Source organism: Colossoma macropomum, unplaced genomic scaffold, assembly GCF_904425465.1.
Source record: "Colossoma macropomum unplaced genomic scaffold, Colossoma_macropomum, whole genome shotgun sequence".
In the NCBI taxonomy this organism is placed as follows: Eukaryota; Metazoa; Chordata; class Actinopteri; order Characiformes; family Serrasalmidae; genus Colossoma; species Colossoma macropomum.
Window position 1 is genome coordinate 15,997,297 of NW_023494807.1, and position 24,601 is coordinate 16,021,897.

At 39.7% G+C, this 24,601-nt stretch overlaps 1 protein-coding gene across 2 annotated transcripts in view; it reads right to left on the minus strand.

The window, feature by feature from the left end:
* Positions 1 to 1,262: 1,262 nt before the first annotated feature.
* LOC118796839 (neuropilin-1a-like) overlaps positions 1,263 to 24,601 on the minus strand; it is a 43,554-nt gene continuing 20,215 nt past the window's right edge. Inside the window, exons 7-17 of one of the 2 annotated variants that reach the window (XM_036555976.1) lie at positions 16,206 to 16,361; positions 14,896 to 15,040; positions 14,284 to 14,615; positions 13,277 to 13,421; positions 11,907 to 12,089; positions 11,727 to 11,774; positions 9,716 to 9,862; positions 8,202 to 8,686; positions 7,907 to 8,000; positions 6,036 to 6,068; positions 1,263 to 4,382 (exon numbers count right to left, since the gene is read on the minus strand). In XM_036555976.1, the coding sequence (XP_036411869.1) occupies positions 4,108 to 4,382; positions 6,036 to 6,068; positions 7,907 to 8,000; positions 8,202 to 8,686; positions 9,716 to 9,862; positions 11,727 to 11,774; positions 11,907 to 12,089; positions 13,277 to 13,421; positions 14,284 to 14,615; positions 14,896 to 15,040; positions 16,206 to 16,361 (2,043 nt within the window). In that variant the 3' untranslated portion in view covers positions 1,263 to 4,107. The remainder of the gene's footprint in view (positions 4,383 to 6,035; positions 6,069 to 7,906; positions 8,001 to 8,201; positions 8,687 to 9,715; positions 9,863 to 11,726; positions 11,775 to 11,906; positions 12,090 to 13,276; positions 13,422 to 14,283; positions 14,616 to 14,895; positions 15,041 to 16,205; positions 16,362 to 24,601) is intronic. The other variant, XM_036555977.1, reaches the window with a different exon arrangement.

A 24,601-nucleotide genomic window follows, 5' to 3' on the forward strand; every position in this document is an offset into this window, starting at 1 on the left:
CATTAATGCTGAATGATACATACAGGTTTTGGCAACATATGCTGCCATCCAGACAACGTCTTTTTCAGGGAAGGCCTTGATTATTTCAACAAGACAATGACAAACCTCATTCTGCATGTATTACAACAGCATTGCTACGTATTAAAAGAGTCCGGGTGCTAAGCTGGTCTGCCTGCAGTCCAGACCTGTCACCACTGAAAACATTTGGTGCATTATGAAATGAAAAATATGACAAAGGAGACCCTGAACTGATGAGAAGCTGAAATCTTATATCAAGTAAGAATGGGAAAAATTTCACTTTCCAAACTACAGCAATTGGTCCTCCTCAGTTCCCAAATGCTTACAGAGTGTTGTTAAAAGAAGAGGTGATGAAACACAGTGGTAAACATGCCCCCTTCCTGACTTTTTTGGAACATATTGCTGGCATTTAATTCAAAATGGGCATATATTCTTCAAAAAACAATGAAATTTCTCAGTTTCAACATTTGATATGTTGTCTTTGTAGTATTTCCTTTAAAAATATGGTTTACACGATTTGCATATCATTGCATTCTAATTTTTAATTTACATTCTGCACAGCGTCCCGACTTTTTTGGAAATGGGGTTGTACGTGTCACAATGTTGAGAGAGCATTATTGCAGCAAAGCAGACATCCTCTGAGGGCTGACAGGATATGTGGGGTGACGCTGACATCTCAAGGCACCAGAAAGGTGATTTTTTTTTTCTAATGCTGACTCATATTAGTTGACCAGAGTTGGTGGCCATGTTGTTTGCAGACTGTGCAGACTTGCTACTGTGATTAACTCACCCTGGCAGTTCCAGTTGAAGGTTCCTCCTCATTAGGTCTACTGTGGCACATGCACCCCCACCAAATACCTCCTCTAAGAAAAGCAAGCAGCGTTTACAACTTAATAAAAACTTTATTTAATCCACTCTTTGGAATGTAGTAGTCATATTGAGAGTGAGTCAAGGGGCCTGGCAAGATTGGTCAATGTGTAGTTGGTGTTAGAGGGCCTTAAAAAATGCATACCCTCTCTGGCCTGGTCTGTTTCTACTGAACAACAACCTGTTAAAAACAATTACACAACATCTTCAAATGAACAGTTAGATGACTGTTACATTTTGACTGTAAATGGCCTGAAACTGAAATAACACTACAGTGGGTCCATGAAAATGATACAATAGGTGAAGAAAGCTGCTTAGTGCAGAAAACTGTAATAGTTTTAGATCTGAATGTTAAAATAACAGTCTGTGACGCTTAATTTTTAGTCACAATTTAATGAAATAAAAAATTCTCATATAAATACATTTCTCAGTGCAACGATAGACTAGTCTATTTCTCTCTGTAGCGGCTCTGTTTTCCTCTACAGACAGCAGTCCAAACCCTCGCTTCTGAACTCTGTAATGACCACATCCTGTAAAAAAAAAAAAACAAACAACCAAAAAACCAAAACAAAAACATGATTTTCTGACACTATCTGTTTAGTATCTTGCCACTGGAGCTCGGCTACAGGTTTTATGCAGCATGAAGAGCGACACATACTGGTTCCTGCACTAAACCCTTTACTGAAGAGTGCTTTCTTCCCTGCTCAACAGAAACAAACAAAAACCTCTTCAGAGCTCTGGAACAATCAACAAAAAAGTATTATTTATGTCATCTTCATAAGGCAATGTGACGACAGTCTAACCACAGTAGCTGCAGAGGGCCATTGCAGTATCCCTGTGTTCTTTGTATCACGGTGCGTTCTCCTCTGCTCGCTCCCTAAGTCTCTGTGGAGTGATGGACGATACTATCTGTACTAGAATCAGTTCTGAAATCATAATATCCATTTCAGTTCCATTTTAAATCTGACCAATATTTAGTCGCAATATGATGATGCATTAGTGGTGTATGCATAGAAAAGTAAAAGTTACAAAGTAAGCCACATTTACAATGTAATCAGTTCAAACTGTTGGAATCTGTATTGTCATTGGCAGATTGAGATGTAGATATTAGGGATGCACAAAGATTTTGGAATCATATCGGTATCTTTTAGCTACACAATGGACTTCTGTTCATTTTAATAGTGTAATTACTTAAATAACATTATTGGCATTATAAAAATATTTAGATTTTACTGATATTTCAAAGTGATGTTTGATGACGTACTTATTGTACTCCAGAAGAACAGAACGGTTAGGTGACTCTGCGCTACTGGGCTAAAATCTCTGCATTTTATTCATTTTACTGCATTTGTAATCCTCTACAAATAAATGTTATACTTCTGTATTTCTCTAAATCTCTCCAGGTAGTCACAATTTATATATCGGCGCTGTAGGAACAGAACCTTGTATCTCCATTTTTTACATATTTTATATTTTTCGACATAATTTGATAATACCAGCTGCTCTTTACATTGTTTCAAAATTTCACAAAATGAACAGACCAATATTCCAAAACTAACTGGAATGAATCGCTGTTGCAAATTTAAGAATGATTTTTTCCTTATCCAGTAAAGATACCATTTTGGAGATATATCAGGTTTTGTTCTGATAGCGACAATATTTTATAAATATTTATGTATTGGCAGATATGCATGAATAATGTCAGACGCAGGCATCAGCCCATAATTCCCATATCGGTGCATCCATAATAGAGAAACTGATTGTTGACATCAGGCAAGAGTTTAATATTGGTAGATTCTTATTGTGGGAGCAGGCACAGTATGTACTAAATTAAAGGAATGGTTTGGTTAAAAATCTTATTTACACAGTTTTCTGCTAACCGCAGATGTAGTTGATCTGCCAAAATGTGGTGGCCAAATTTTGTATCTTTAGTTTAGCGCTGGAGTTATGAAGCTAATGTTGCTAACAAGCAGTAGAAGTCAATAGTCTCCCAAATTAAACAGGTTTTAACAGTTGTTCATAAAAAAGAGACTACAGAAATCGCAAATGTAATCTGTGGTGTCCATGTCTGGGTTTCTGGGTCTGCTGTCTAAAATGGCTGATGTAGCTTTTAGTTACACAATGAAGTTCTGTTCATTTTTATAGCTCACAGTATGTCATGCTGTGACTAAACCACATCGACAACTTTGCACAACCTTAATGAAGAGCTGGAAGTGGTTTGAGTGGGTTGAGAGAACTTTTGAGGATGTGTTCACTGAAAAGATTTTGGTGACTACTTATGTTTAGAATTTGTTAGCACTAAGCTAAAGAAGCAAAATTTGATGTCTTGGCTGGTCAGTGACATCTGGGGTAGGTGGAACCATTCCTTTAATAAATGCTAATGTAAATATGGGAGTGATTATGTGTCTCCTGTTGTATATGTTTCATTGATGCAGATCCTGTGGCCATACAGTATGTCCTTTAGGCAGTGTTCATGAAGCACCGGTAGAATATATGAATAAATTTCACTTTAACCTTTGACTCTTGGCCTGCCGGATGAGATACTGCTCGGAGGATGAGGACTGAGGTGTGACCAGGTGTGAAAAGGCAACAGAAATATGTAAAAAGGCACTATTGGGATGGAACACAAGCCACAAGCCACACACACATACAGGTCCTTAAACTTCCTGAACTCTTTCTGTCTGTGTCTCTTTCTTACAAGCATACATACGCACACGCACACACACGCACACACACCCAAACAAACAGGCACAAAAGCACTAAAATAGTGAAAACTCAGTTCTACACTACAAATGTGTCAATGTCTCTCTCTCCACACGCTTCTTCTTCTTTGAGGAACAAAAAGGGCCCCCAGAACACATAAAGTCCCAACTTGTAGAGAAGATAAATACTTTCATCTTGATTGGTCGCATCACCAGCATCTTTGTATATAAAAAAAAAAAAAACACAAACAAAACAGACAAACCAACAAAGTGACAATCACCACTGACTGTACATTTTTTTTTTCTTTACACACAGCGCCCTCTGGAGGTCTGTCCCTCTTACTGCAGATCCTGAGAAAAGCATGGCTCAGTCTCAAACTACCAAAATGCACTCGCAGCGTTAGTGAAATGGTCCTCAGGCCTTCTGCGAGCCTTTCCTCAGTGTTCCCTCAATGTTAGCCCAGCGTCTGGCCGGCCAAGACTTCTGTACTTTTAACGCCGGCCGAAGCCAGGCCAGTCCTCACGCCTCGGTGTAAGACTTCTGTACACTCACTTTCTCCTTCTTCAGCTTTAGGCTGTCGACCAGCTCAAAGTTGTAGTTTTCGAGGGCGGAAAGGTTTCGGTCGGGGTTTTGTGAGCAGGCGCAGTAGAGCACCACCCCACAGACGGCACCCAGCAGGACCCCCACGGCACTCATCACAATGATGGTGATCAGGATGGGGTCCAGCGTCTTCAACATGGAGCCCCCGTGCACACCGTACCGCCACTCTGAGTCCTCACCATCATCACACTCTACTGCAGAAAGAGAGCAGGAAACAGAGGCAGAGAGAGAGAAGTGGTTACAAGAAAATGTTTTCAGCCAAAATAAACATTCATGAAACTAGTCAAATCCTATACTGACAAAATTATGGCACATACCTACAAAATAGTAGCCATCTTGTATGTCATACGGTGTCAAAAACTACATATTGTTGTTGTTTTAAAAAAAAGAAGTATCTCCAAAATGGTAACTTCAAAGAAGAAGGCAAAACAGCCTTCAGTTTTAATGTAAATGTAATGTAAGTTAGTGTAAAGACATTTTATTTCAAGCAAATTTTGGAGCACTTCTACTAGCCCATTCATTACATTTTCACACAGTGTAAAAGACAGCTGGGCTCAAATGCTGAAGAAAAATAAAAACTGAAAAAAAAGAGATTGTTTTTTTTAGACAGCGACAATAAGCAAGCATATTTGAGAATTTAACAATTCCACATAGTTTGAGGCAAGTGTATGATTTAGCCATGCAGTTAACATAATGCTAATAACTGGATATAAACCATAATTTAGCTACTTTAGCCGTGTAGCTCCAGTGCAAAACTTAAGAAACAAACTTCAGACCCTAAATCATGTCTTAACTGATCAACTACAATGTGCAAACGGGGAACAATGTGTGATGATTATAGTGAAATAATTTCAGTATTCACAGATAACGGGTTTAAAAAAATATTGGCATCAACCAGATGTTTATTTGAGACTTATATTTTAAACTAATATTTGATGATGAGAAGAATGTTTAGGCCAGGGGTATTTAATTAAAATTCAGTAAGGTCCAGTTAGAGATAATTTCCACAAGCAAAGGTCCGGAACATCATAATGTCTAACTTGAATTATGACTCAGTGCTATATACTGTAAACTGAAGTAGCCTAGTAGGGATATCAACATCTTATACAGTCAACAACTGAATGTCAAATCAAATAAAGTACAATTCAGTAATATTTCAAAAACATTTACTGTCAGTTTTCTCTTTTTAGATCACGCCATGAGAAATAACTTCCCTCTGACTCACTTTCTTCTCAGACTGCTGTTTCTCGCCTCGTCCCTCCCCTGTGCATGCGTCACTCACTCGAGTCTCAGTGCTCATCGTAATGCACGGATCTGATTGGCTGAGTAGCGTTACGTGTGATATTTACAACGCATGCGATTGGTCTGTGAGTCCCCCGGGCCGCTAAACCGCTACCGTAAAGGCTAAAAAAGTTACGCTGATTAAAATAGGACCACCCCATCTAAATTAAAGAATGCTCCATAATTTATCGGTTATAGGTCCAGGTCCGCATAGGACAGCGTCTGGGTCTGGACTCGGACCGCGGTCCGCCTATTAGCGACCTCAGGTTTAGGCGATGTTGGGCTAATGTGCTATATCTGCATTTTATTTATTTTCCTGTATTTTTAACCCTCTATGAATGTGTAAGCTTCACCAAAATGCTAATCCAGGTATATGTATTCCCTAAATTTTACAAATGTATATGCATTGGTATTGGCAGATATGTACATAAAAATGATCAGCCAGCAATTCCATTATTGGAGCACTGCAAAACTGTCACGTAAGATTTCTTATAGGATATTCCATCAAATGCTACAAGTTTACATTACATAAAACAAAGAGTCCAGTGATGCAAAAGGTGACATACCAATCTCAGGCTTAACTTCATCAACAGTCATTCCTGGATCGGAAATAAACACAGAAAAAAATGGATTTTGACACAGCCGATATGTGGAATTACCAGCAGGGGGTGATGTCTTACTGTAAGAGAAGGACTGTGGAAGGAAGGGGAGGAGTGGGCTGGTAGAAGATTGGTCTGAGAAACAGTAGGGGTGTGCCAGAATAGTTGAATGAAACTATTGCTATCTGTTTTCCTTAAAATTGGCCTGATCTGTAGCCCACGGCCCCACTAAACATAACAGCAGCGCTGACTAGCACGTGGATCCACATCATACCAAATCAAGATAAATTAAGGAAAGCAGATATGTAAAGAAGTTTCTATTTGGAAGCATCCTGAGGGGTTTAAAGGAATAGTCATTGCCTTTCTTGTAAAGATGGGAGATGCATACAAGATGGTATCAGAGAATAAAGCCCCTCTTACACAAGAATTCAACAGTAATTAATCTGGTTAAGTGTGAACACAAGCCGGCGTCGAAACCCTGGTAAAATTAACATGGCAATCGAAGGGCATGAGACTGAGTACCTAGTTCTAGTACAATTCCTGGAAGGGTTAATGTGTGAGCAGAACCCGATACATTACTAGGAAAGTTGACTAATGTATCTCCTTCTGTTGGTTTTAAATTCAAGCTTTCAGTTTTCATGAGTGGAAAACGTCACAAAGGTGCACACTGTATGTTTCTACTGGCATACCACTCGAGCAGAAACACTGCTCCTTCATTTTCCAAGCTGCTACAGCACAAAGGCGATGCAGCATTGCTGCCAAAGGTAAATGTTTCTAATAAATCTTGTTTTTACAGTCATGTTTTCAGTTTTCATGAGAGAAAAATGTTGTACGACTGTATTTTGTACATAATTCAGAAATGTAAGAACTACTAGCCAGTCACGCTGAAGACTAGGCCACAAATCTGTATCATGGTATCATGAAAATGTCTGACAGTTTTGGTGTATATCATGGTATACAAATAAAACCACTAAAGGTGTTTAAGTAAACCAATATAGGGATAAACCTGTGTCAATATTTATTTCTAATATTTGCCTGACAGGCCCGGCATCACATCTGAGTTTCTACAAAGCTGAAGTGGGCTTCTTTTTCAGCAGGTTTTTGTTCAAATTTTCTGTTCCACCTTAAATGTAGCAGCAGTTACATTCTGGCACATACACAGGTGCCAGAATGTAACTGCTGCACCTTTTAAGGAAGAATGTCAAATTCAAATAAAAAGCCAACTTCAGCATCATCCAATTTCTCAACTCATTTGTCTCATCTGTACTCCTCATACACTCTGTATTGTTACAATCATACATGCTTTAGTACCGAATTCCATGATCCATGGTTTATCACCTCAGCCTAGTCAGGCGGCTTCTCAGGTGGTAGAAGCACAGCAAACATTTTAGTGTCCATGTTAGGCTAAGATTAAGGCAAAGGCTGAACATTCCTGTATGTCTGCTTTGAAAACAAAGTGGACTTCTTCAGACTAGACAGCAGGTGGTGAGAGTCTGCGTTTCCATTTTCATTTCAAATGTGACTAAAACACCCCTGACTCAGCCACTCAGATAAACACATTAGGTTTAAACAAGTTAGCATGGCTTTCACTGTTAGTATGTGGTGCTATCAGTGGTTTTTGTGGCATATCGGTATAATGGTTATGAAGAATTTAAACCAGTACACTGGAGGACATCACGTCCTGATCAATGTGTATCATAGTAAAATACCATTTAAGTGCTGCAAGTGTTAATCAATCAAAGTCTGAACATTAGCGGTAAAAGTATGGCAATAATGTAACAGGGTCTGAGTGTGAAAAGGGCTCAAGAATTGGAGGAACAAAGAAGGGCTGGACTTACCCTGACACTCTGCGGATCTCACGGGAATAATTCTTATATTATCCACAGAGATATGACCAGCTGATGCGCCGTCAACCACACCCTCAATGATCACCTAACACAAACACACGTGCACAAGGACAGACAGGTGACGTTAAGATAAAGTACAATGAAAGTCAACACTGTACATAAAATATATTCCCTCAGTACAACTTTGTCTTCCAGTTTGCCAATAATTGTGTTATTTTTGTAAATGTGGAAATGATGCATGTTTGAATAGAGTACATTCAATACTCAGGTGTGTTGTCATGGTTACCTGATATGGTGCGTCAGCATGTGGCATCAGGACTCTTCCTTCCTTCCAGCGGCCGGTCTCTTGCCTGTCCATCTTCCACAGGAGCACTTCCTCTTCTGTTGTTCTTTCATCTTTCTCTCCCTCAACTCTTTCTCCTTGATCTTCTCCTCTTTTCCCCTCCTCCTCCTCTCCACCTGCCTTTCTCCTCTGTCTGATATGTAGAGTTCCTGTGTGTTCTCCAGTAAAATGGTACCAGAATGATACACACAGGTCTTCTTCAGGAGCTGTGACCGGCAGGCTAACCAACCGCGCCCACTTACTTTCTCTCTCCACCCTTTCTTTGTCTTCTTCCATCTCTCTCTCTTTTTCTGCCTCTGCTGTTATTTCTGTTTCCATCCCTCCCTCTTTCTCCGACGCAATCTCTGTCTCTAACTCTTTTTCTCTCTCTGTGACTGGGTGCAGCATGTCTGTGGACAGTGCAGTGTAGATGAAGTTTCCTGGTTCCCCTGATGATACACAAACATAACCAGCGATGAGTTCACATAATAAAACACATTTAGACGTATTTTACAGTTAACCCTTAGAAGTCTGTGATAAAAGTGTGGTGTAATTCTATAATAACTAGTAAACTCGTAGGTCATTTAAGACTCAAATACACAAATATAGAAAATCTAATATCAATGTAATTCCTAGTGTAAGTAAGTGTTAGTATAAGAGCTTCTGCTAGCCATTAAATAAAGGTGTTTGACTGATAAAATCTCCAAAAGGCTGGCAAATTAAAATTCTTCCCCCTGGACTCCAGGCCTCCATTCCTGACCCGAGCACCAAGATAGTAATGCAAATAAAGTTTATTTTATTTCAGGTTTATTTTAGTTTTGTCTCTTCATTATTTTTCACCAATGCTACAGTTCCACGCCTCAAAAAGGTCAAAATGGCACGCCCTTATTCGTGAATGTAGGAATTTGCTGAAGTAAATAATGTTAGGATAGTGAAAGCCATGGCAGTTTGCATTTTCTGTTTCAAACATTTAAAGGCTATGCTCACGTTTTTTGTCCATAAACATAATTTAATAATTTACAATCAAAGACATTTTCACATTATCTTCTGCGATAAACAAAAGTAGACAGATAAATGTTCTCAGGTTTGCTGTTCAAGCCCTAACTACTGCATTAAAACTCGAGTGCATCTCAAGCAGTAGAGAACCTTTAGATATATATTTTTTAAGCAGCAATAAACCAACAGAATGCTTTTGTAAGAGGCTGTTGGAGAATAAGTGATAGGTAACATTTGGACTAGCCTTTCATGTCATGTGGAAACACAGTGTAGGTTTTATACAATGATATGACTGGAATTTTACACATTTGTCAGGAATATCATTTCCCAAACACCCTATCCGGCACCATAACTATGTAGCGGAAACCCTGCTTACTAATTCATTAAATATTTAATTATATAATTAAACTGGAATAGTACAGCAGAACAAAAAAGTAATACTGTGTAATTTAGTTCTGCATAAATGATAAGTAAAATCTCACCTCTGTAATCCACTTTGGGCAGTTGGAGATCAGAGGGTTTGCCATTGCTTTGTACGAGCCAGTTTACTCCTCCGATGCTTTCCGGTATCCACCCACAGTAGGAGGGGTTATCAGTCCAGCCAAAATCACAGTCAAACCAAATGAACTCTACACAAGGTACACAAAAACAAAAATTGAACCTTCTATAGCACTTTCAGCTAACTTCATTTCATAAATGATAAAGTATTTTTATGATCAAAAGAGCTTGAGAAACATCTCCATTCTAGGCAAATACCTGCTCATTAAAGACCAGCTTGGTCCACATCTGCTCGCAATTATTTTCTGATTCAATTCAATTTATTTACACAGTATGTTTTACAATAGTCTTTGCACCAAAATAGCTTGACAGAAATCTGCAAGCTAAGGACGACAGTGGCAGGAAAAACTCCATAAGAACGGGAGGAAGGAAAACTGAGAGGAGCTCAAAAGAGAGACCAAAATCCTCTGGTCAACACAGGATTGTGGAATTACAATAGAAAGAGCACTGCGGTCTGCTGTTTTTAATTTAATGCAGTGGCACACAGCAATAGCATCTTCGACCAGCTCTGTTCTTAATTTCTTCACTTGCAAAAAGCTAAAATGAGACTTTTCTCCTTGCAGACCAGCTTTATGCAATCAAAGGAGGACTGGAGACAGTTTAACTGTAACTGTTTTATATTGATAATTTTGGGGATAAATTGTGTAGTTCTTCAAAGCACCTCACGGGGGCAGTAAAGAGCTTCAAGAGGTCTTTGCACAGGGAAAAAATAAGTGAATCAATGAAGAGTTCACTCAGAAGCTGCATGCCCTTCCACATGGTCCCTAAGCAATACCCTTACATTCACTACACACTGAGCACAGGATGTCAAAATTTCTGCATAATTCAGTGACAGAGATTCTGATTTCTTTACTGTGGTGGTGATAGGAACCAGGGTCACGTCACAATGTTTACAACATAAATATAGCCATTTTATTTACCAAAACCACCACTGAATCTACACATACCTTCTGAGTTGTTATGTGTCCTGTTAATAATGGTAAAATTGAAAATATATGATTTCTTTGGGGACTATTTTGCCATACAATGCCTTGCATGTATCTCTCTGCCATTAATATGTTTAAAAGATGCATCTCAGGCCAATAAATTGCAGAGAGAGAGAAGGAGAGCAATAGAAAGAATGAGAGTATCTCAGACAGTGTGCCTCCAAAGATTTGGTCTAAAAACACTACGTATTTCCAGACTACACAGCAGACAGAAATAGAGACTGAAAGAGCTCTATTTGGAACACCAAACATGATATGTTGGGTGTGTATGCGTGTGGCCTGATCCCACAACACAAAAACAAATCTGTCCCTCTCTTCCTGTCTCCTCCTCCACTTGGGAAAACCCATGCTGCAGTTGTAAATGACAAACCTTTCAGCTGAGTGTAACGTTTTTCATGACCAGCCATTTTAAACCACCTATTGCTGATACTGTGCCACAATGACACGAATATCCACTAATGGATGTGTCAAGGGTTCAGAGGAAATGAGCAAAGTTTTCTATTTTCTGCAACGGGATTGAGCCGCTATGTCGCTATGTCTGGAAATGGGAATTCTTAGCATTTTAGCCTAAGGGGGCATATCCAATTAGGAACAGCCAACCCAGTGTCTAAATCTTCAGTGTGTCTGCACTAGCACTAGGAGGCATTCCTGCTTAAATCCCTTTTGATTATATCATAATCATTCCTGAGCGACGAATGTCTTCATTGCATTTGCACTCTGTATGTGTTTTTAAATGCAAAGTAACTCATACAACTGGCCTGTAACTAACTGACTGATTGACTCACTCATGTTTAGCAGGCTGAAAATTCTCCACAAGGGGGCCATTAGAAGTGAAATAGCTTTCAATGCTTCACAAGAGCAGCGCTTTACATCAGCGATCCTTGTTGATCCTGTTAATGTACATTCTAGCAGCTTGTGAGCGAGTGTGGATGTATGTAATGTTCCTCACCTGGTACCATGTCTACATCCAGTACTGGCTCCTCTGCTGTGGTATTTGCTGTCAAATGACAGACAAATAGTTATAAGCAGATAGACAGAACACAGAATTCACTGTTTATGTAGGTGTTTGTGAGTACATTTGTGTTTCTGTTTGAGTGTTTGTGGGTGTTGCTTGGAGTGTATGTATTACCTGTTGGCTCATAATCTTCACTTGTGCCTGTTCCACTGTGACAATTTGCTGATTCGTCATCACAGTCTTCCGTCAGCATGGCAACGGTCGTGGTGTCTGGGCTGATTACTGGAGCACTGGAGGTTACCACCACTGTTGTGGTAGGAGGAAGAGGAGTGGTTGGGGCAAGAGGAGTGGTGGTCTCTGGAAAAGAAGGTACACAACAGTGTTTAAGCAGAGTTGCATGTAAAAATTTTGAGTAGCGCTGATGCCACAAAAGTTAAAAGTGTTAAAACTCCATATAATAAGGAACAAACTGTCGTTTTAACTGTGAAAAAAAGGAGCATGTAAAATAATTTGTTTTTTATATAATGTTCGTTTTGTGAAATGTACAGGGAATCCACAATAACTCATTCCCACTATTAGCACTCAAGTAGTGTTTTTTCTGTATCTTTAAATGAGAGGAAACTCACACCAGCAGTAATGCACATGGCTGAAATCATAAATTTTAAAGCGAAGTAGTTTATAATCTAAAAGTAATGTTCGATGTTATTTAATATGTGATTTTTCATTCAGCATATTATTATTAAAAACAGGCTAAAGATGGTCTATAGGCTAAGGATAGCCAAAGCAATAGGTACAGAAGGGGGGTGCCTAAGCTCCTGAATCCAGAGTCTTTGAGGTGATATTTTTTTCAGCAGGCAAAATGTAAAACTCAAATCATTGCTAGCTTTACGTATTACAGGACAGCCCCCAACTAAAAAACTTTTGGGCTTATGGATTGTATTAGAACTTAACCTCACACGACTATAGTTAAGCAAATGCCTTGGGCAGTGGGGAAATGTTTGATAATGCACAGACCACATAGTTAACAGCTCATGAACAACTGACTGAATAACTGAATACAAATTCCTTGAGCACTTAGACACACACACAGGTAGGTCTATTACATGCGTGCAACTGTGATCTTTTTTTACAGAGGATTACTTTCTCCTATCTCATGTAAGAGTATTGATACATTGTACAGCACTGGTTTAAGGATATTTCATTTTCAGAGGATCTGCATGGACATAATTGAAAAATGAGTGTTCACTTGTTTCACCGACACAGTTTTATTATTCATTTTGCTATTTAATTTTGTATTTGAACTCAGAAATGCTTGTATTATGGTGGTAAGTAATGCAAGTTAAATATTGCAACATTTGTAAATGCAGTCATGGCAGATTACTACAGTTTTTCAGAAACAGATTCATCACTTGCACTCAAAGTTTTGTGGACTACTTTGTCTGCCACCACGGGTGCTCAAATCTGTGCTTGTTTCTTTGATTGTGATTGGTTTTATAGTATGTATGCTTGGCTGCGTTGTTGGTTGAATGTTTTTGGTCACTCACGTTCTAGGTCACAGCCCAGCAGTTCCAGTCTGAGCCCCATGCCATCAGGTGCACCGCGTTCGGGATACAATCGCACAAAACGCATCATCAGAGGGTAAAAGGAACGCACCTCTGGGGTGTCGTGGTTCTGGTTTCCTGAGAACGTCTGCACAGAGAACAGAAGAGAGAAGCAGAGAGGGATGAGATAAAAAGAACGAGTCTCTTCTTTATCTTTTCTCCCTTTCCTTTCTGTGTGTGAGCCAGCTGCAAGTTTATTAGGTACATCTACCAGGTGCCCTTTACAGGTTTACAATTACTGACTGTAGCTAATCTGTTGCTGCACAATCAGCCCCTTCTACACCATGAATAAATGGAAAGTGATCACAACAAGACCACTGCTGAGCAGACATTATTTGGACAGTTGACTATTCTCAGCACAGCAATGACACCAGCATAGCAGTGTCATGGTAGTGTGTGTTGTGCTGGTCTGAGACACTGTGAGGGTTTTTACACAAGTCACTGCTGGGCTGAAAGTTATATGTGGGTGTAGTAAAAGTTAGTATTTATGGTGGGTCAAGGGCCAAAAAACATGCAATTTTACAAGGAAAATAAGCTATCTAATAAGAATTTACTAATCTATATAAGCCCACTCATCATATAAGCTGCTTATCCTCCTGGGTCACGGGGGTGCTGGAGCCCTATCCTAGCGCTCATTGGGCAGAAGGCAGGAAACACCCTGGACAGGTTACCAGTCCCTCACAGGCCAGACACACAGACATACACATAATGTATATAAGCTATATATATATAAAATAATCTTTATTCTCTCATTGGATGCGGTGGTGGGATTGTGTTTTTTTTTGGTGGACCAATTCAGACTCTCTTTAGCAAACTTTGGCCTGTGGGACACATACTGGGCAGCTCTGTGCCTGAGTATCGCTAACACAAACTACAAACTGAATTGTTAAATTGTTCAGGTGTAAATATTGAAGGGCTACAGTTTCTTACTTTCCCCTTCCCCCCCGAACCTGAGTTTTGGTGCTATTCTCTTCCCGTACGTAGCTCCAGTCAGATCCATTAATGCTGTAGCCCAGCTTAAAGCGTCTGACAAACACACTCTTGTCTCGGTGCTTCCCTCCCTGTACGATGACTCCGGTGACCCAGCGGGTTGCCCCAAGATCCAGCTCCAGCCACGGGGTGTGTGTGAGGCCCTGCGGGACATGAGACACCCAGCCAGAACGGCCGGTCAGCAGCCTCGCCTGCTCCGGTAACCACCCTCTCTCCATCTCTGGCCACACAGAGATCTGAGCATCCGAAATGTGACCAGAGACCATCCCTAACATACTGGAGCAGGGAAAGTCTGTGAGAGAGAGAGAGATTGGGAGAGAGAGAAATAGAAAATATAAGCTTATTTCAGTGAGTGTACCGAGTCACACACATACACAAGCACACACACATACCATAGAACTGAGAAGGTTATTGTTTCTCACTTTGCTGACTCGTGATTTCCCTCCCTAGTTACATCACTTTCAAAAGCCATTTTTTACACACATTGGAGGCTGGCATTTCTGCTGTGTGCGCATTTGTGTATATACAATTGCGTGATATCTGTGTGTTTTTGTCTGCTTCTGTTTTGGTACCTGATATTTTGCAGCCATACAGTTCAAAGCGCATACAGATGCCATGTTGCCAGGTCAGAGGACGTATCCGAATATAGCGTGTCAGGGTGGGTTTAGGGAGGAGAGAGCGCACCTCATCAGTAGGGTTTGTATTACCCTGAAACACCTGGGAGAGAACACACACCCATACATCATTCACAGACCGCACACAAACTCATATATTCAGAAAAACATTCTGGTTTCTTTGTAACCAATTACATAACTGTGTTGATATAATATGATCTATTCATGTGGAAATGACATACATATTTGAATCAAGTCAATGGATCACCTATCTTCTATCAAATTCAATGCAAAACCAAACCAAATCAACTACACCTGACACATCTTAGGTCCACTGAAGAAATTAGACAAAAAGCCAAAGGTGCCCTTCTAGAAGACTGCATTTCTCGAAGGCTGTACCCTTATAGGTTCCTTCAAATGAGGCTGAGAAATGCACTTTTCTGAGAGCTGGTGTGTCTTTTCAAACCTACAATCACCCAAATTTTTTCATGCATAGTGCAAAAAACATTTCAAAAATGCTGAAAAACAGCTGTGGGTTTATAATGAAATATGCATTTTAATGTTTGTAAATGTAGCATTTAACCCTCGAGTGCACAATGTTGCCTCAGGGCAACAAACTCATTTTCCTCACTTTACAATAACGTTATACATATATTTAAAGACAACGATAGGGTTAACAAAAAATGGAGGACTTTGCATAAGTCAATAAAAAGCATGTACTTGGTCATACTACCTCTTAGCGGGCACTTTTAAACCTCTTTTTTAACATTCAATACAATTTTTTTTTGTTATGAGAATTTGCAGAAATATGTTTGTTGTCTAGAAGCAACATTGTGGATTTAGCCAGTCACAAGCCAGGTCTCACTACTTCAGGGAACACGGCTCTGTGTAATTTTTTCCCCATTGTCACACAATGTTGCCTGTAGGCAACATACTCCAAAAGGACCCCATTTTATTTTATGTTTTTTAATTTAATAATCGGGTCAGAAAAAATAAATCAAGGATCATTTTATGCAAGAAAAGTGAACTGAATATTTTTTATTTCGTAATTGCTCTCATAATGCTTGCAGTAGAGGGTTAAATGTCCATGACATGTTGTTACTAAGGCTGTCCTGACTTTATTTGAACTAGCACTGAAGAGGAGCTTTCATATACCAACACTACACTGACGAATGTCCTAAAAGGGGATCTCCAGCAAGAGGATGAGGGACCCCTGCCCTTCTGTCATTATAGTTTTCACCACAAGAGGATCTTCTTTAGACTCATACCTTGTGCTTGTTTCCATCCTTCACCATGATCCAATCTTCTCCATTGCTGCTGATGCTGACTTTATAGGCCTTCACATAGTAGGCTTTCTTTGTCTCCTTAGAGATGGCTCCTTGGGTTCCTATAGCCGAGACATATCGGAGGAAACCCAGATCCACCTGAGGGAGAGGGAGAGAGAGAGGGTCCTTGAGCCAATTTAAAGAAAATTATAATTAATAATTGAAAAACACACAGGAGGTTCTGTACGCTGGTAGATGTACTTTGCATAAATATATTAGCTAAGAAGCTAATTAAATGTCGACTACACAATAACCCCATAGCATTAATGAACAGTTACATTATCCCTGGCTAAAGCAAGTGTGACCTAGAAATCTTCATGTACACACACCCACTTTGTTGGGTACATCTCCTTGTATCTACACTCATTGTCCATTTAATCAGTTCTACTTACCATTTAGGCGCACTTTGCAATTCTATGATTACAGACTGTAGTCCACCTCTTTCACTGCATAATTTATAAGCTCCTCTTTAACCCATTTGGCAATGATCAGGACCCCCACAGGACCACCACTGAGCAGGTATTATTTGGGTCATGGATCAGCAGTGAAGTGACACTGACATGGTAGTGAGATATTAGTATGTGTTGTGCTGATATAAGTGGATCCGACGCCACAGTGTTACTGGAGTGTCCACTTACTGTCCACTCTATCAGACACTCCTACCTTGTTGTTACATGTTGTAGATGTAAATTGAGAGACAAAAGCCCATCTGTTGCTGCACATTTTGTGTAGTCCTTCATCAGTGGTCAGTTTCTGGCCACAGGATGCTGTTGGCTGGTAGGCTATGCTCAGTCCAGCAGTGACCCTGAGCTGTTCTAAAACCCCATCAACACTGCTGTGTGTGATTCACTTATTGCAGCACATACACACTAACCTGTGAGTGAGAATGGTCCAAAACTCAAATAATACCTACTTAGAGGTTGTCGTGAGGGTCCTGACCATTGATGAATGAGGTAAAGGGGGGGCTAACATAATATGCAGCAAAACTGATGGACTACAATCTCTATAATCATAAAAGTACAAAGTGCACCTACATGATAATGCCTAGCAGACACTACACGATTTTTAAAATCTCAAAATTTTTAGACTCAGTATACTGATGCCTGTGACCTGCTGCTACATAGGCACACAAGCGATGAGGCTCACACACTCCACAATCTTTCACTTGAAGATATCTGTGAGAAAATCTGCTTGATGACAAAACCCCACTGTGTCACAGGAATAAATGTGTTTAAAAGGGTTTATCATGAGTGAAACTGGAGCTTGAGAAACCTAAATGTTGTTTCTACAATAATTTGTGCAGAAAAGAAGAAAAAAAGGAAAAGTGTGTTTTTAATCTTTTTCAAACAATGAATCATGCTCCTTCCATAGCCCCCCTTCGTTTCTTGGGTCCACACAGAACATGAGTGGCCAACGGCAGCACAGAGGAGAAAGCTGCTGGAAATGTACACTTAGAGGCTTTAATGAGATCTTTTCTCCAATAACCTCTTTGCCATGATTTGCCATGACTGTTTCTGGTTTGGTTGCTCGTGCCACACAAGTTTTCTCACGCTCTGATTAGCTGCTGCTCATTACTGCTCCCACTACTTGGTGTAGAGGCGCCAACATTGCAAGATTCATTGCATATAATTTTAAATATGCTTGAAAATATCTGGGCGTCTGCGACAGCTTGCAGACTAAGAAAATCAGCTGAAACATTCACATTACATGAGTGGTTGTCATGGGTGCATGGTAGCGATTTGTTGCCGAGCAGGGAGGGAGGTTTTTGTTGCAGATCTCAAAAATGTGTCAGCGATTGGAACATCAAGGCTAAAAGTAGTGTGCACTGGACCTTATGAAATAAGCACTGAGTGTAGATTAGATATGTGATTAATCAACTTATCATTAACCAACAAACAGTTGTTTGACCAATGCAATCAGTTAAAAACGTAAATTTTATTTCATTGCCATTAAACGCCAGTTCCTACTTGAATCAGCAGGTTTATCCTTCCAGTTTATCCAACATTTTTTAACTGTACGCATGACAGTAAAATGGGCAATTTGTTCTGCTAAATCTGCCTGTTAATAAAAAAGTGTGCAGTTAAAAATAGTGTTCAGGACCACAACTACAGCAAGGTATTACACCCAAAGCAAACAGCTGCAAAACAACAAGAAGGATAATGATTGCATCGTACACAAATCACATATGGGTGTATAAGGTTAGAGAGAAGGACGTGGTGGAAGACTTTAAAGAGCCCCTGAGGTACACTGAGCCAAAGCAACAGAGGTACACTGAACTAAACCTAGCCCCAGTCATGGCATTTATGTGTATTACTATGTGGTAAATATAACTGTAGAACAGGGGTTCCCAATCATATCTGCAAAGGACAGGAGGGCCAAAGTTTCAGTCTAATAAAGCAGAAGCACATCTGATTCCAATCAGTTGGTCTTCAAACAATTGATTAGGTATGCTTCTACATTGTTGGAATAAAATCCTGCAGCCTCACCGGCCTTTTGCAGATAAGACTGGACATGCCTGCTTTAGAAAATAGAACTTTCAGTAGTCCATTAATATACATTCCAGTCATTCCATCAACTTTTCAGTTTTTGGCCATGGATGTATAGTTATCCATCTCTCAGTCTAAACAAAACTGGGTTTTTATAACGGGGAGGTTGAATATGGTTTGGGGCTGTTTCGCCTTCTACGGTCCGTTCTACAAACAATTTTTAATACAGAATTTGAATGTGGCTCAGCCAATCAGATTTCAAAACAGAACTGTCTTATAATTGATATTTTCATGGGTTGTGTTTCTGATTTTAAGATGATGGTCAGTTTTCAGTCTAAAGAATTTGCCAAAATTTGCATCCCCAGAGTAGATACAAGGTAGGTGTAGTTAATACAGTAGCCAGTGAGAGCATCTCAGAATCAGAAGTGATATGTCATGAGTTCACTGTCCACAGCATGACTTACAGGAGAGCGAAATTCGAGTGAATCAGCCTGATCACACTCACACACTTCTCACTGTACACAGCTGATACAGTTCACAGTCTGTGCAGTTTCTACATTTTACTCTTTCCATGTGGCGTGTCTTGATGAGTCACAGACCCACAGAACAAAGTGTATTTTGTCCTGATCACGAGTCAGTGTTTGACTAGAATCAGTCTAGCGTATGATATCTATCAGAGGCACTACTGACAGTCTGTTACCGCTCTCATGCGCTCAATCACGTCAGCATGACTCTAAACAAATGTCTGATTTAGATATCACGCGCGCGCACAGGCAGGAAAAGGCAGCTCAAGAGAGCCAAAGCTCTGTTACTCGCAGAGCCAGAACACAGGGGAAAGTTCTAGAATGGAGCACCCTCATTCTGTCAGATTCTATTCCGAGTTCTAGCGTTTCCTGTACATTATGACATCACAGTGACTCAGCTATAAAGACGAAGGTCTGATGTGTGATCAGCTTACTGATTATCTGAACTCTGTAATGATACAGTCTGATTCATTCTGTCTGAATCAGCGTACAGGAACTCCATAACCCGACACGGCGCAGGCTGACAAAGCATGTTCTGCAAACTCCTTTCTCAAAATGCAGTTGGGGAAAAAAACTAACTCAAACCAGCTGTCTTTTTCATGCTTTAGTGAAAAGGAATCCTGAGACTGAACTAGGGAATGGGCGCAGAGCATAAAAATGAAAAAAAAAAGGCTGAAAACACTATCCATTTGCTGTGTTGAGCCTGATCTGGACAGATCAACTATTACCCACTCGATCTCTGCTAAGCCTCAAAAGCTGCACTTATTGACAGTGATAACAAAAGCATGGTGTAACTTGATATGAATGATTTCTCACTTAAAGCAAGAAGAGAAAATCTGTCTCAAGTGTGGATTCTAAACTTCCAATTGAATCTACATTTGTATTTTAAGTACAAGAGGAGACACTGTCTTATGTTTTAAATCTGATGAAGGTTATTGTTGTGCTGTCAGATAAAAAGGTACTGCAGAGACACATTCTTTTCATCAAGGTACCAATGTAACTGTTTGTACCTTGTACAAATATATACAAATGTACCTGTACCCTCAAAGGTGATGTTAAGGTCAGTTGTTACATATTTGTGCCTTTTCATAGTCTAATGTTTGAAAAACAGAACAATAAAAAGCCTGGAGACAAGACAGGGCATGTGGAGTCAAAACGACTTAAAAAATGTAATTACAGTGGAATACAGTACAATTACGTTCCCCAACTTAAGGTACTGAAGATGTACCCTTGAGTGTACTACCTCAGTGACAGTTTAGTACCTTCTTTATGAGAGAGTAGGGAATATGACAAAGATTTAATGTTATGATACACAATATGTATCACGACTACCAAAAACTGAGTACAGCTGAATCTAATTAAACATGACTAATTATCCTCTCTTTGTAATGAAACATGCAGCTGGTCAGTGTTCTTTCAATAATGATGATAAAATAGATGATAAAATGCAGTCATAGCACTGTGGGCACCCCTAATGTACAGTCTTATTTTGTAGAAAGAAAAAACAACCTTAACATTTTTGCCACTTTTTTGTAGAAAAAGGCTCAAACCTTTCAGCATAGAATTTAAAGTGACTGTGAATGTAATTCACTGTGAAGCTCATTATGTAATTAAGTAATTACATTTGAACACCATAGCACAAAAAGTAATAACTCTCAGCTCTGAAGGGTAAACTCCCATTTTCACCTCCCTTTCATTCTGTACAGGGGAAATTCAATTGATTATACAGTGTTAGCAACATTTGCCCGCACAGTAAATATGCTGTTCTGAAGTGGCCTCTGTCTAGACTCCTTATGTGGGATACTTTGTGACAAATGGAACTCGCCCCGGTGCTGGAGCGAGTTGTATAAATAGCTGATTGAGAGTCTGGCGCTGGCCTCAGCTTGGCCGGGGCTACTGGCAGAGAGAGGAACATCTCCCTCTCTCTCCAGGCTTGGTTTCAACCCAAATCTCTGTCTTCCTCTCTCTCTCTCTCTCTCTCTCTCTCTCTCTCTCTCTCTCTCTCTTTCATAGAGACGTTCAGTATCTAATTGCTATTCAATATTGCGCTGGTCAGTGCCAGCCAGTGACAGTGGGGCATCCAGCTGGACACAGCTGCCATTAACAAGCTTAACGACTCTTAACGAGCCTTAAAGTGTGCTAACGAGAGAACAATGGCAGGATAGACATGGACCCTCACAAACGCACCGTGACCAAATGCACCTCAGACAAACAAAAAGACCTCTTCCTGAGAAAAACAGGATATTGCTTCGTGTGTATGTGTGTGTGCGTGTGGAAGGAAAGAGGAATGCACCGCTGAGATGACCCACTTGTTGGTCTGTTTTCTTAAGGAACAGCCGGAGCCAAAGCCAGACAGAGAGAATGCAGTCGGCCGTTTGGATTCTTGGAGACGTCAGGCTGCAGACTGAGTGGTCTTCAGTCACACGGGGGGTAAAATATCTGAAGACTACGCATTTAACCATATCGTACCTAACGTCTCACTGGGGATACATTCTCAGACTTTGGCAATGTCTTCTCTAACGCATTAAAATCTACTGCCAGAGTAGTTGGCATGTCTGTTTTGGCGAGTAAAATGGATTAGCATGTGGAATTGGGGCTTTCTGTGAGCTACTGTGTTTTCTATCACAGTATAAAAGATGCATCGCACTGCCTTTATTGTTGGATGCTCTGTGATTGTCTGTGTAACAGCCCTTACCCACCAAACGTGAGGCGAATAAGCAGCACGAAAACGCTCAGACATAGGGCTGGGTGAATCTAACTTAATTTTCAGTTACGATTTTGGCTTCCAACAATTAAGAAAATAAGATAATCAAGATAAAAAGATTATTATGTTGTATTCCATTTTGCAAAAAGTGTTCTTGTTTTGTTTTGTGGTATAAATCCAGTGCACCCCTTTCTTTTATTTTTTGTTTTTTAGTTAAATTATATTTAATGTTCAAGGAAATCCATTGTTAAAGGACAAGCTTTTAAAAGTTCAAAAAATGCATGATGCTTTCAAAGTCAATGAGTAACTGTGTTAAATAATAACGGGGCTCATTCACCAATAAGTTTTTTCTTAAATGTGTTCTTGAGAAAGGTCCTAAAAAAGTCTATGTCAGATTCATGACATGATCTTAAACCGCAGAATTGTTCTCACCTTTGTGCTCTTGTGTGTGTAGATTCTGTTCTTACCTAAGAACAAATCCGAAATAAGAAAACACTGGTGAATGTCAGAATATTCGTGAAAACTGCGTAAGTGTGTTTCAAGAACGGTTGGTGAATGAGGCCCATTGATCTCAACTTTGACCAAAATAATCGTGATTTGATTTTTGCCATAATCAAGCAGCCCTATGCAGACATATTCAAAATGTTCAGACAGGATTTTTTTCACATCAAAACTATACACATCAGATGCTAGACAATTTCTGTATGGATTTTTGAGGTGTTGTTTGAGCCACAAAAAAAGATGCATTTTTGCCTGTTTTCATAATTTGAAAATGCCAGCTGCTGCTTTTCATTTTGGAAAAGGGAAAGCTGCACAGAGAGTTTCACAGCCTCAAACCTCACAAGTGCTTTTGGACACAGCTCGGATGCCCGTAACTCAGTCTGAGCTGCTTTTGGAAATGCAGGGACCACCTGTGACGGAGCAGAAAACAAACTAATCCTTTTGATGTTTGTCACAATGTGTAATTGCAGGGACACAGCTGATCAGTCAGCTTGAATGTCACCGTGCCAAAGGCAGAGACAACCACGACTGGTCGAGTAAATAAAAACATCACAGAAAACAAACTGAAAGTGAATAAAACAATACTGTATTTTCAGCATCCACAAAGTCCCACTGGGTGTACAAGACATCATGGTAGTTACACTATTGCTGTGTTTTCTCTCAACATGTTAAGGGTTCTTAAAAATACCTGATGAGTTAAATCTGATGCATCACATATGAAAACACAAAAAATGTGAGCCATTGTCTTATACAGACATACTTTAGCTACCACACACACACACAAACATGCACAGCAGACACCCTTGACACGCTGCAGTATCTGCCACTCAATAGAATCCATCGGAAAGGTCAATGTGTTGACTTTAGGCTCATTAACTCAGTCCAATCTAATCAGTGTTAGCTAATTAGTGTGAAAGCAACTGGCTTGATGTATTCAGTTCCCATAGAACATTTGCTGCAACTCTCTCTCCTTCTCTCTCCATCCTTTCATCCTCAAAGACATTGTCTCAGATGGTGAATGTGTTCTCCAGATGGAGGTTTGTTTTCCTGGTTGCGTCAGAAACATTGGCGCAATGTCAGCCTAACGCAACGCTCGTCTATAAATACGTCTTCACTATGGAAGGAAACCCTCCCTGTTTCTACACCAGTGGAAACCATAACATGTCAATCAAGGCAGCTAGAAAAAAACACAAGCCACCCCCTATGTGTGTGTGTGAGGGGGTAAATTACACTGGTTGTTGGTGAATGAGACAGTAAAGTAATTCCATGATCAACATCAACTCCATTAAAGATACCTTCTGAAATCGTTCCTTATACTATAGAGAAAGTGAACATTATGGTGAGTGCCTTGATTAAACGTGTTCTAAATAATCTATAATAACACAAAATAATGTTCAAATTCCCGGGCCTATCTAAAGAACTTCTGTGGTTTTGTTCTGTTTCTTACAAATATCCTGACCAAACAGGAAAGAGTGATCATATTGGTTCAAATGATGGCTTCTAATACTATCTTTCATTTTCAGCAAAATATTTTAGATCATTTAGATTTAGACTAAGTGGATCATCTCTAATTGTGATTATAAGAAACACTACTTTAACAGAAGCACAATTCATTACTCTTGACATGTATGTATACCACTACTGTTTCCATTGTATTAGTAAATGATGTAGCTATGTTGTATACTGATTTTCTTCCGATGGTCACTTACACTAAAGCAGTCATGGGAAAAACTGTGATACCATGTTTGTTAAGTCTTAATCTTTGTCAAATAAAAGAATATAACTGAGCTTAGCCCTTTGCCTTCTTCTCTGAAGCCATTTCACCCAAGGCCATTTGAAACAATCCATCTCGCCTGCTGAACAAGAGCTGAGACGTCTTTATTCATGTATTTTTCCTAAGACAGAATTCATTTTTCAGTCTGAAACTGGGCACTGTGGTGAGGATGTACTAAAATGTACATACTGCAGAGGCAGCTTTTTGTCTAGAATTCAGTCTTGAGCTGAATTTTAGACTGTCGCTATTGATGACATTAGGAATCAAGCATTTGTGATGCTTAACATTCTGTTTAACAAGTGCAGCTGTGTTTCAGGAACAGTAATCTATATTAGACATTAAAGTAGCAT